The 12,429-nt window shown below is 50.9% G+C and overlaps 1 protein-coding gene across 1 annotated transcript in view; it reads left to right on the top strand.

The window, feature by feature from the left end:
- Nucleotides 1-9,242, top strand: part of INTS9 (integrator complex subunit 9) — a 103,458-nt gene extending 94,216 nt beyond the window's left edge. The window contains exons 13-17 of the mRNA XM_008705088.2: nucleotides 1,104-1,228; nucleotides 3,239-3,406; nucleotides 5,448-5,546; nucleotides 6,607-6,744; nucleotides 8,512-9,242. Of these exons, the coding sequence (XP_008703310.2) occupies nucleotides 1,104-1,228; nucleotides 3,239-3,406; nucleotides 5,448-5,546; nucleotides 6,607-6,744; nucleotides 8,512-8,688 (707 nt within the window). The 3' untranslated portion in view covers nucleotides 8,689-9,242. The remainder of the gene's footprint in view (nucleotides 1-1,103; nucleotides 1,229-3,238; nucleotides 3,407-5,447; nucleotides 5,547-6,606; nucleotides 6,745-8,511) is intronic.
- Nucleotides 9,243-12,429: the final 3,187 nt, after the last annotated feature.

A 12,429-nucleotide genomic window follows, 5' to 3' on the forward strand; every position in this document is an offset into this window, starting at 1 on the left:
CTGGATCATATTACAGCCATGGCACAGTGGAAGCTCACATCGTCCATGTCAAAACGGAGTCTGTCATCTCTCCCAAATGCTTGCCTCATTTGGGGGTATTCTCAGGGAAACAGGAGCCGCTGGAGGGGGAGTAATTTAAAGATCTGGAAGTTCCATCAGTTTTCCCAAATGCACTGGATAAGTTAGTGAGACAGGTGAGTATAAGCCTGATGTCCTCGTGGGGGCACAGGCTGTTGGGAATCTAAGCATAATTTTTCACACCAGAAATGTGCCAGTTCTTCTGGCTCATTCTGGGCTGTCCCTGCCAGCAGGCTGCGGTGAGTGGTTCTGGAGAGAACAGACAGGCCATTACGGCAGGCGGGGTTCCCAGTCCCACTGGGCTTTGCTCATAAGAGCACAGCAGCCCCAGCAGAGCATCTGGTGACATGGGGCCAGGGTCGTTTTCTCTTCCTCTTGGGCCATCCTGTCGAGTAGGTGGTGTGTGGTTTGTCTCATACCTGCATGTTGACTCTGAGCACTCAATTTGAGTGGCCTGCACCAGATTTCCCCACAGTAAGGTCAGTCTTATTATATGTAATCATTATCTTGGGGGGCTGGGGCAGGGGGGGGCACTTTGAGGCCACATATCCTGGTCTTCCCAAATTTTTATCTAGTTTTTTTTTAGCATCTATTGATGATCCTGATCAGAAAAAATTATTACTGCGATGGTTGCCAAATGGTGATTTTTTTTTCTTTACTTTCATTGTTTCTTTTACATTTACTTGGCATTCTGTCGTAAAGAAGAGCTTTCCCTTCTCCCCCATTTACTTATTTACCCGTTGTTTGTCTCCTCTGTCTCTCTGTGTTGAAAGCCGTGAGCTCACACCCATACCTCCAATTCCACATCCACCCTGCACTATTCATTCTGGCCTCTCCTTGTCCTTATGTGTAAATACCTCCTCCCCAGTGATAAGGAGTGGGCCTCCCACCAGCCTCTGGCACTTACACCACCTCACCCTCCCGACCGTGTGGCCATCTGCTTGGCCTTGACCACACCGGCCGCCTCCTCACTTGGCAGCAACTCTGTTGCGTGCATTTCAAATTTTGTTTTTTGTGCTCATTAGAACCCGATTTCTCCTACCTGGAAGCACTGGCTCCCTACCAGCCCTTGGCCATGAAGTGCATTTACTGCCCCATTGATACACGGCTGAATTTCATCCAAGTGTCCAAGCTGCTTAAGGAAGTACAGGTAAGGAAGGGAAGTGCCAGTGTCTCCGTGCGGCCTGTCCCCGCTGGGGGGTTTGCGCGTCTGCGGGCTGAGGGCCGGCTGCCTGGCTTCTTTTCTTGTCCGGCTCACGTCTCAAGCGTCTGCTGCGTGCTGGCACACGCGCTGCTTCGTTACCCTTCACAGTAATGAGCTTTACACCCGGAGAGCAGTTTCCGTTCTAAAGAAATCAAAAGTGGAAGGAAAAGAAAGCATAAACAGTCTATTATTTTTGATGAGAACCATCTGTGTCCAGTTAAAAGCAGATTGCCCCCTCTCCCACCAGAAAAGTCGTTCTAGAAACCTCCTCCTCAAGCCAAAAGACAGTTTATCCGAAACCTGGATTGGGCCCTGTTGCACATGTAGAGGGGTACCGCACACAGGGTTACTTTGCTTTTCATGAGAGGTTTGGTTTGGTTTGGGTTTTGCTGCTTTTGTTTTTTCCTTTTGCGCTTTCTGCCATAGAGAATGGGCAGAAGTAGCTGGGTAAAGGGGTCAGTAAAAGGAAGGCCGTCTGCAGAGCAGAAAAACGGAGAGGAAGAGCAGGGACTAGAGAGCACCGCACTGGGCGAGCAACCACTCGGCAGCACATCTGCTCGCGCTTGGGGAGGCTGCGTGGCATTGGCCAGGGAGCGAGGCCAGAGGAAGAGTTCTCATTCCCCGTTGCTTCGGGAGCTCCGCTGAGCACCAGGGCGCCCTGGCACGTCTCCTTGTGCCTCATCTAGTAATGCAGCACGGGATGGTTAGCTCCCTTCACTTTGCTCAGCCCAGGTCAGAGGTTTGCTCTCCTCCACCCAGAATCTTTGAGCTCAGGATGGGAGGCACCGACACAGAACTCTGAGGAGGGGTGGCAAGGAATGGGAAGCCGAAGGGCCTCAGGGCTACAGAGATCATGCCTAATGTGATCGCTCGCTGACTGGCCCTCCAGGAAAGAATATGGGCTTTCTCTAGACATGATTATAGAGCAGTGGGTACGTTTGGGCCGGTTTGGTGATTCGATACCCCACCGTGTGCGCATCAGCATGCAGGCAGAGACAGTTCAGAGCCTGTTATTTTCCTCACTAGGTAACACCCCCTGCCGTCCCTACAGCAGTGCTGTGCTCATGGAGCCCCTGGCAGGACAGGGAGAGTGGGGATGGGAGTCCACTTGGTATCCCCCGTAGGAGGGGGAAAGCCAGTTGGAGGTCAGGCTGGGACCTGAGAGGAGTTACAACATACCACCCAGGTCAGGAGGAGGACAAGTAAGAGCCCAACAGAACAAGTGCTATTTTGAATGCGTCTGGTTGGCCTGCTGGAAGGCCTCCTTCCAGGAACTTGAGGCGAGCTCCAGACTCTTAAGTAAAAGCAGTGGCAATACAATGACTCAGTGGGCCACCGGGATCCATTTTCAGTTGCATGGTATTTGTCCCAAGTAAGTGTTGGTTTACTGTTTTTGTCTCTGAAAATAACAGACATTTTGTTTAAAAAAAAAAACAAAAACAAAAAATACTCTGATTCAGTCTGTCCTACACAATTGAGTATCTGACGTGAGCGGTGCCCACTGTCAAAAACCAGCAGACCTGCCGATACCAGAAAAAAGCCCAGCCCCAGAACACCAGACTAGCAGGCACGTCAGCAGTTCTTGCCCACTGGCCACCAGCTGTCCCCACCAGTCAGTGATGGTAGATGTGACAAGAAGACTGTGCCCTCCAGAGGCTTAGGGACCAGTTGAGAGTAGACTCATGGAAGTCACCATCAGTGTGCCTTAAAAACAGTGAAAAAATAAAAATAAATTCAAATAGAGGCAGTGGATCTCCCCCCTACCCTACATGGCTGGCAGTTGAGGGCTTTGCCCTGAAATTTTTATTCTCCTTTCCCCACACTGCGCTCACCTGTCCTGCTGCCCGCCACTGGGTTTGAGAGGAGAGGTAAGATGGCCCGAAAGTGGTGAGGCTGAGCGTGGGCGCCATGCACGGACCTCCTCCCTCACCCTGCCCCTGTCCCGTCGGTCCTCAGCCGCTCCACGTGGTCTGCCCCGAGCAGTACACGCAGCCGCCCCCCGCGCAGTCCCACCGGATGGACCTGATGGTAGACTGCCAGCCGCCTGCCATGTCGTACCGGCGGGCCGAGGTCCTCGCCTTGCCTTTCAAGCGTCGCTACGAGAAGATCGAAATCATGCCAGAGGTGAGCCGTTCTCTCTCTCATGGTCAAACCCACGCTTTCCACTTGAGTCTCAGACGACTGTCCCAGACGTGGCTGTCTTTTGACCAACGAACGCAGATCCTTAAGCGAGGAACTGGAAGGGGAGGGGGGACCTTCAGAGCCTTCTCATTTTTCGGGTAGTGAAGTAACAGCTGTGAACATCATAAGTGCGTCGTAACTGTTCCCTCAGTGGTGGACCCTTAGGATTTCTGCTTTTTCTGTATTATAAATCATGCTTTCTGAAACATTCTTGTGCATAAATCTCTGTCCGCGTACGGAATGTAGAGGGAACTACAGGCGTCGTTGAGTTTCGCCCGAGAGGCCTGTGTGAGGTGCAGGGGTTAAAATCTGCCGCCGGTCTTAGGTGCTGCTACTACTCTGGGGTACCTGGTTCTTTCCCAGATGGGAGTGTGTCCTGTGCAGCTGCCTCGTAACCCTCCTCATGTGTCCCTGTGAGTGCAAGGCAGGAGGCCTGATGCGTCAGCCCTCGGGGACGTGTTCTGGTGGGAAACTCTCTGCTCTTGGGCGGTGAGGGACACGTGCCCCTCTCGCAGAGGTGTCTGAGCGGAGTTGTGGTGGTCGTGGGCTCTGAGTGGACTTCCCTCGTGGCACAGCGGGGTCTTAGATTTCAATCACTGGGCTGTCCAGGTTCGCACAATGCCGTCCCCAAGCCTCCCAGGCCCGTTCTGCCAGGCAGCTGACCCGTGGGGGGAGTAAGTGCGGCGCAGGAAGGAAAAGGCCGCATACAGACGGCACTGTTGGGAGCCCGGAGCAGACGTGGGTCTCCCTGGGGGAAGATTTCACACCCATGCCATGTGTTTCCTTGTTTCATGAAACAGTGCTCACGTTCCTTTTAAATATCCTAAGCAGCTTCCTCTGCTCATGGGATACTGATCTTCATAGTTACATAAATGGCATCTTGCGTATTTATTCACTTTTGTTTTTACACAAAGGAGACTTGGGTAGCTCGGGGTCTGCATGTGCAAGAGCGATAGTCTGCTAACCCCGGTAGCGAGGGCTTCTCGCAGGGTCCCACGTCACCGCCAGTGGCGGGGTCGGGGAGCTGCAAAGCTGCCTACGAGAAGGGGTATGCGTCAGACTCGGGTGGTAGGGAGAGAGATGGTAAAGGTTGGGTATTCCACCTTTGAGAGAAGTCAGATTAACAGGAATTAGCTCACTCCATCCAAAAGCTGCTGTCCTTGTCCTTCCTGACACTAGTCACCTAGTGGTTAAGAGGACAGAGGCAGAGGCCGGCATGGAAAGTCAGCACCTGATAGGTATTCTGAGTAAGAAGAAGCCCTTAGAGGTTTTCGAGAGATCCTGTGGAAGGGTCAGGAGCAGTCTGGAAGGCACCAGAAGGTGGACATGAGGTTGTGGTGGTTCGGGTGATGAGCCCGTGGCAGGGTGTTGGCAGTGCATCATTTGGGGGTTGACTAACAAAAGGGCAAAGCAGAAGGGTCAGCACCCTGGCGTCCCAGCATGCGGTGGCTCAAGCTTGCGTGAGGTGGCTGCTCAGAGTTGTGGGCCGCCTCCAGGAAGAGCACCCGAAACAGGTCGAAGAACGTCGGGCTCAGGCTCGTTCTCCTCCTCTTCTCAGCCCAGTGTACCCTCCACCACCACCTCCTTCTCTCCACTTCTCTTACCTCCTTTCTTTCTTACAATCGATATATATATTTGTGTGTATTTTTGATTAAAGGTATTTTTGAATTTTTTACCTTCTTTCTTCCTTAAAATTATGTGGTCATTTAGACTGCAGTGATATAAACAAAAGTTCAAAAGAAAAGAAAATGAGGAACGCTGGTCACTAAAGGCTCAGCTTCATGGCACCAGATGCCGCACCTTTCCCACCACAGTGGCAGGGGCGCGGCGCTGCGAGCAAGCTGGTGGCTGTGGAAAGCTGGCCTTGGCCATCACCGGCCACCCGTGAGCTCTCCGTGTGGCCTCCTGGTCCTGACTCAGGATGGCACAGCACCTCGTCCCCCACATTGAGGTGAGCCCAACTGAAACCCCTGTCTGCTTCCAGCTCGCAGATGCGCTGGTGCCCATGGAGATTAAGCCTGGCATTTCCTTGGCAACCGTCTCGGCTGTGCTGCACACGAAAGATAACAAGCACGTCCTTCAGGTACGGGGGAGGGTGAGCTGGGCTTGCACCCCTGAGTTGCCGCTGGGGCCTGGGAAGATGAGGAACCCCCCGGACCGCCCCCACCAGTGGTGCTCGCACTCCAGCCAGCACAAGGCAGAGACCAGACTCCTTAATGGATTAGACTGGAAACAGAACACTCGTGTCCGTTCTTCCCTATTATTTCCCTGGCCACATGCCTCAGAGACAGAAACGGGAAGAGCAGCTATTATTCCTAGAGCGGGGGCCGCACATCACCCTAGGTGCCCTTCCCGGCTCCGAAAGGATCCCGAAAGGACCGACGTCCCTCCGAGCTCCCGCGGGCGCCTCCGCTAGAGCCGCAGTGCAGAGTGCGGGGCTGGGCGGGGAGGGGGCCCCCCGAGCGGCAGGGCAGCCCCCCGCCCCCCGGAGGCCTCCCCTCCAGGACACGCGCACCTGGGAGCCAGCCCGCTCACGGGCCGCGGCGCCTTGTCCCCGGTGCGTCGTGCCCCACGTTCACCGTGTTTTCTGCGTCGCGGCGTCGCTCTGTAGGCGCCTGACCTCCTTCCAGCCCCGGACTGTGCCGCCGCGTGGGCTGCTGGCCGTGCTTCTGTCTCACCCTCCGCTGCATCCTCACAAAATCCTGCTAGCGCCACTGGTAGGCGGTGTCTCTGACGTCCGTTTGAACCGTCAGGCCGCCCCCACCGCTGGGGGCCTCGGCCACGTGCTGTTGCACAGCGGTGGCCGACACAGTTTATTATTTAAAGAATTTACTGGAAAATACTAAAGTGAATCATTTAAAACTTAAAAATGAGTCTTGATAGAAGGAAGATCTCTGCCAAAAAGGGTCCCGATGCCGTGTGGACGCTGCGGCACTAGCTTACGTTACACAGAGCACCAGATGGCGCCCCCAGCGCACGGCGCCCCTGAGCTCCAGCACCGGCAGCCCTGGCAGCGGGGATGGCGGGCCGGGCAGCGGGGCCCTGGGCGGGACAGACAGACAGGCTCTCGCTGTGGCCCCGCACCGAGCTCTGCCGCTGTCGGGGTGACGTGCTGGGTGAGATCGTGGTGTCTCCCGCTCTAGCCCCCACCCAGGCCGGCCCAGCCCACAGGCGGTAAGAAGAGAAAGCGGGCGAGCGATGACATCCCAGACTGCAAAGTGCTGAAGCCCCTGCTGAGCGGCTCGATCCCCGTGGAACAGTTCGTGCAGACGCTGGAGAAGGTGAGCACGGCCAGATCGCTCGGGAGCCGGCCTGCCTTGTTCGGCGCCTCAAGGAAGGCATGTTGCTGCTTCTCTCTCCGGCTCCACGGTCTGAGCTGCCGTCCCTGAAGCATGTGCTTGATCCAGGGTCATGGCAGAAAACAACCAGGGGAGGGTCCCAGAGAGGTGAGAGAAGACCATGCCCTCCTTCCCCGTAGGTCCCCTGTTTCTTCTCTGCCAGCCCCTTCCCATCAGACTCAGGCCACTAGAAGACTACCGCACCACACCCCATTTCTTGCGGGAACTAGACCGAGGAAGCCCTTCAGGAACCTAGATGTAACCGATGGGTGAGGTGGGAAAGGCCAGATAAAGAAAACTTAGGGGGCACCTGGGTGGCTCAGTCGTTAAGCGTCTGCCTTCGGCTCAGGTTGTGATCCCAGGGTCCTGGGGTCAAGCCCCATATCGGGCTCCCTGCTCAGCGGGAGTCCTGATTTTTCCTCTCCCACTCCCCCTGCTTGAGTTCCCTCTCTCACTGTGTGTCTATCAAATAAATAAAATCTTCAAAAAAAAAAAGAAAGAAAGAAAGAAAACTTTGGAAGTCTGCCCCTTAGAGCCTCACTTTTCAAGAAGACCCCTTCCTGTCAGAGTGCCAGCATGGCCATGTCACAAGAGACAAGAGGCTCAGGACTGGGGGGCAGTGACGGCAGAGGCACCCATGTGGCCAGATCCCTAGGACTTGGAGAAGCAGGGCCAGCAACTCCCAGACGAGTGGGAAGAGAGGGAAGAAGTAGGCAGACCTCTGGAGGACACTGGCCCTTCCCTGGATCAGCAGCCGGCCATCAGTCTTTTAATTTTTCCCTGAAGGAAAGACTGTGGCCAAATTGTGCAGCCCTCCTAGCCCCTGAGGGTGGGGACACTCTATGGGAGTTAGCCTGGGAGCGTCCCGTGTGACGCAGTGAACACGGCAGCAACTGCTTCCTCAGGACCTTGCGCTGCTCCGGCTCCTGTTAGTAGAACTCAGCTTGACTTGTTTTTTAAAAGCTTGAAACGGCTTGCAGAATTTCCCAGAAACACCTTCACCAGTTCTTCTGCCTGGTTCATCCAGAAACTGACCCTTAGGATCTGCCCCAGCCTACACATGAGCTTTCTGGAACTAAGGGGAGAGACCCTCCCTAGCCCATGTTCTTTACCTATCCTATGTCCCTTCCAGGCAAATCAGTCTTATTTCTCCTTCTTTTCCTCTTCCTCAACTTTATGTGTGATGTGTAAGAAAGTTCTGTAACTCACATTAAGGTAGGGGAGTATTTGCTGTGCTGCCATGTCTCCTTCTCCCTTGAGAAGGATATGCCAAATCACAAGGCCATTGGTATCTTGCTTTGAGGAATGGCATTTTCCTGGGACAGGATGAAGCTGCTTTTTACATCAGGTACCATTGGCTGGTGATGGGCAGCCCAGCGTCCCAAACTCCTGAACCCAGGCCCTTGGTTGTGCTCCTCAGATAACTCACAAAAGCTTAAGCAGGTTATAGAAATTTTGTTGTGTTTTGCATGAGATTGTGCATGTTTGGAGGCTTCTTTTAAAGTCTATGAAGCTGTGTTTGAATTCTGTTGCTCTAGGAGGTCCTGTGACAAGTCTGAAGAATTATACTAGGGAGCATCGAAAGTGAGTTTCTAGAATGTTCAGTTTAGCCAAGTCTAGAAGTGTCAGTTGCTGAGTGTCCTCCTGCCTTTCAGCTGGCCCCTTGCTTTCAGAGTAGCCATCATCCTCCTCTCTCTTCTTTTGGAGCAGCATGGCTTCAGCGATATTAAGGTGGAAGACACAGCGAAGGGCCATATTGTCCTGCTCCAGGAAGCTGAGACGCTCATCCAGATTGAGGAAGATTCAACTCATATCATTTGTGACAATGATGAGATGCTCAGGGTACGACTGCGGGACCTCGTTCTCAAATTCCTACAGAAGTTCTAAATGGAACGTCTGAGCCATTTCTGCTTCACGGAAATTCTGCAGTCCTTCACTGGGGCTGCCCAGCACAAACTGAGGAAGGGCATAAAAGTTGGCCGTCTTTGTGGTGTTCTCTGGCTTGAGGAATAAAAAAGTGGCCCTTGGGGGTCGTGATTATCAGCAGTTACAGCCAGAATCTCCTGGCTCGGTTTCTAGTACTGTTTTGAGCAAGAACTTTTGTTTTAAACTTATACTCATTTTCTTCCCAATTCTGCCTGTCTCGGGTGGCCAGGGTGGGATGGCAGCAAGCTGAGGAGTAGCCTAAGAGTAACAGAAGCAGCTTCCCAAGAGGTTAATGGCGGAAGGGGAGGTAAAACGATGACTGACTGAAGCAGTCGGTGTTGGTTTCTCCTGGTTTCATAGGCCTTGGGCAGGGGAGCTAGTCTTTGCTTGTGTTTTATTTGTCTACAGTGCTACACCTAACAAGAAAGATGATCCCAAGAAATTGATATAATGAACCATCGTCTGTATTTTATACTGTGAGCCCATTTTGTTAATAAAACTTATTTTTTATAGAAGTACCTGTGCTCTGTTGAACCTAGAATGTATACATTAATTAAGTATCTGAAAAAATATGAAACTGTACAGAACAGCATAAACTTAGAAAATACCATATTGGAGCACCTGGGTGGCTCAGTCGGTTAAGCATCTGACTCTTGATCTCCGCTCAGGTCTTAATCTCAGGGTCGTGAGTTCAAGCCCTACATTGGCCTCCAAACTGGGCGTGGAGCCTACTTTAAAAAAAAAAATACCATAGCAAATTTTAGCTTGGTGTGTGCAAGCATGTAACCCAACATTAGTTAGAAAACTCAGATATTTTTCTTAAGTTGTATGAAAAGGTGCTTAACTTTATCTGAGCTGCGTTTGTATAAAAAACACCAACACAGGGGTGCTTGGGTGGCTCAGTCTGTTAGGCATCCAACTCTTGATTTCGGCTCAGTCATGATCTCAGGACCCTGAGATCGAGCCTTTTGCTGGGTTCCATACTCAGCACAGAGTCTCCTTGTCCCTCTCCTTCCCCTCTGCCCCTGTCCCTGCTTGTGAGCTCTCAAATACATAAATAAAATCTTTTAAAAAACAAAATAAAGAACACCAACACAGATTGGTAACAGCAGCCTTACCTTCTGGGGAAATGCCTAGAACACACAGCTCAGGCTCCACTAGTTAATCCTTGCCCAGTGCTGCCTTTCCCGCAGAGGGTCAGGATTCTCTGCATTAACTCAGATGCCCAGAGATCCTTATAATAGGAAGCCTACGTAATAGCAAGCTAGCGGCAATACTGATGCTTCTTAACTGCTTAAAACAGGTGTTTACCTGATTGCATCTAAGATAGCATCAGTTGTAACCCAGGTGCTGATTTTTCAAATATTATCATCGGAAGAAGGGGGATAAGAGCACAAGTCTTAGACTTGGTCAACTATGGAGGTAGGCCCAGTTCAGCCTGTTGTTCGTACAATATTTTTAGACTGGTTGAAATTCAGTCAGTAGTCCGTGCTCCAACTTGGCCAGCAGCTGTGTATCACAAAGGGATTTAGTGAGCCAAGAACCATGTACAATCCTGTTACTGGCTCAGGTTTTACAGAGAGTTGATTGACGGTCCATTCGTCTCTGGAATGGTCCTGCCAATGGGATTCTTCATGAGAGGAGGAAAACAAGCAGCTTCCTTTGCCAGACGTGGGCACAGGAATGCTCCGCTCTGACAGGCCTCTGTTTTCCAGGGTACAGGTCATTCCAATCAGGGGGCCTAAGATGCATCTACAGAATAAAATGGGGGGGTACAGCCTTGGGTGGGGATTGACATTACAAGAGATTGATGTGCCATTGCCACGAAAGCTTGCTTTTGTTCTTAGGGGGAGACTGTAAATAGGCACCACATGTAGGCATACCTCCTAATAAAACTCTGGAGAGAAATCAAGTTAAATTTCGAACCTCTTTTAAAATGTGAAAACAATATAAAAATAGAGCTCAAGAAAATCAAAGTGGTTATTTTACTTGGATTTGTCCAAGTTTGATTTCTGTTAAAGGGCTTGCTCAGAGAGCACAAGGCATTGATCCCTTGAGAGGTGATTACTGAAGAAACCAACGGTATGTAAGTGCAAGTCAGTCCGTAACTGACAGGCCAGTAATAACTTAGAAATTCTAAAAACTGTGATCAAGTTCCCACCACCTACTGAGTGGCAGAAGCCAGAGAAGCAGGAAGAAGCAAAGAATCATTTGTTAAAGCGGAGAGAAAATCCAGTGCCAGCTCTTCCAAGTATTAGGAGAGAGCAGTTAGGAATAACTGCCTCGAGTTCAGATATTTGGATACCAAATTAGGTTGGTTCGTAGAAGACCCAGAAGGAACAGCAGAACCTGCCTTCCCGCGCCGTGATTACACCACTGATGGTGGCTCCACTGGAAACGCAGCCCACTGACCACTGACACTGACCTGGTGAAGAGTTGGACATCTAGGATAATTTCTACTCAAGCCCAACAAAATCCTAATGATGAAATGGTCATTGAGAAACCATTACTAGTGAAGAGTATTTTTATTATTTCTTTTAATCTAAGAAGTGGTGTATTTATTGTCATGTAACAAATACTCCAAAACTCAGTGGCTTAAAGCAACATTCGTTATCTCACCATTTCTGTGGGTCTGGAATCCGGTGCGGCCTGGCTGGGCGCTTCTGCCTCAGGGTTGTCTCTCCACAGGACTACAATTAAGATGCTGGATGGGGAAACTGAGGTACAGAGATTAAGTAACTTTCCCCAAAACATGGCCAGTAAGTGGTATCTGCCTTACCGTAATGTCATGTGAGTATCCGGGATCAGGAGCAGGCCGGGGTGGGGGGCGGGGGTTGGACACTTCTTTTCAAGTAAAGGTAACAGCTACTCCTCTCCTTGATCCCGTGGGAGCTTAAAGCTTTTGGACTTCACAGTTGTCCTACGCAGGCAGGAGTCGGCTTTTCCAAACTACAGTGAAGTGTCAACAGAAGAGAGAAGAAACCTCCAAAGCTGTCTGATGATACATTCCTATGAGCCAAGCAAACTGGTGGATAGGAAAGGGAGACACTTCTTTTCTCTGGCCCCAAGTCCAGTTGTTCCCCCTGCAGCCATAAGGGAAGTTCAGTGTTGTCTTGCCACAGTGGGTAGGTAGGAAGCATCTGATGTTCTCAAATTCATTGCACTGGAACTATGGGTAAACAACACTACTCTTCTTTAAACCCAGAATGAGGTTAGAAATAACCAAGTACAATTTTCGAGGAAGTGACAACTAAAACCTAGAGACAGGCAGTGTAGAACTCGGCCGAAAATGTCTAATCTCACCAGAGGCTGGAGCCAACATCAGTCATGGGTATATTTACTAAAGATTAAATACCACCTTCTCTACTGCTGCTTGGTAGTGCGTTATGTTTTAGTCTCATCACAAAAACATTATTTTCCCACCTACAGATTCAGTAAAATCCCTAGCAAAATTCCCATGACATTTTCACAGAAATAGAAAAAAACAACCCTGTAATTTGTGTGGAACCACAAAGGACCCTGAATATTCAGCCAAAGTAATCTTGAAAGAGAACAAAGCTGGAGGCATCACAGTTGCTGATGTCAAGCTTTACGACAAAGCTATGGTAATCACAACAGTAGAGTACTGACATAAAAATAGTCACATAAACCAAAGGTACAGAGAGCCCAGAAATAAACCCACGCTCAAACAGTCAACTGATA

This window comes from Ursus maritimus, unplaced genomic scaffold, assembly GCF_017311325.1.
Source record: "Ursus maritimus isolate PB19 unplaced genomic scaffold, ASM1731132v1 scaffold_11, whole genome shotgun sequence".
In the NCBI taxonomy this organism is placed as follows: domain Eukaryota; kingdom Metazoa; phylum Chordata; class Mammalia; order Carnivora; family Ursidae; genus Ursus; species Ursus maritimus.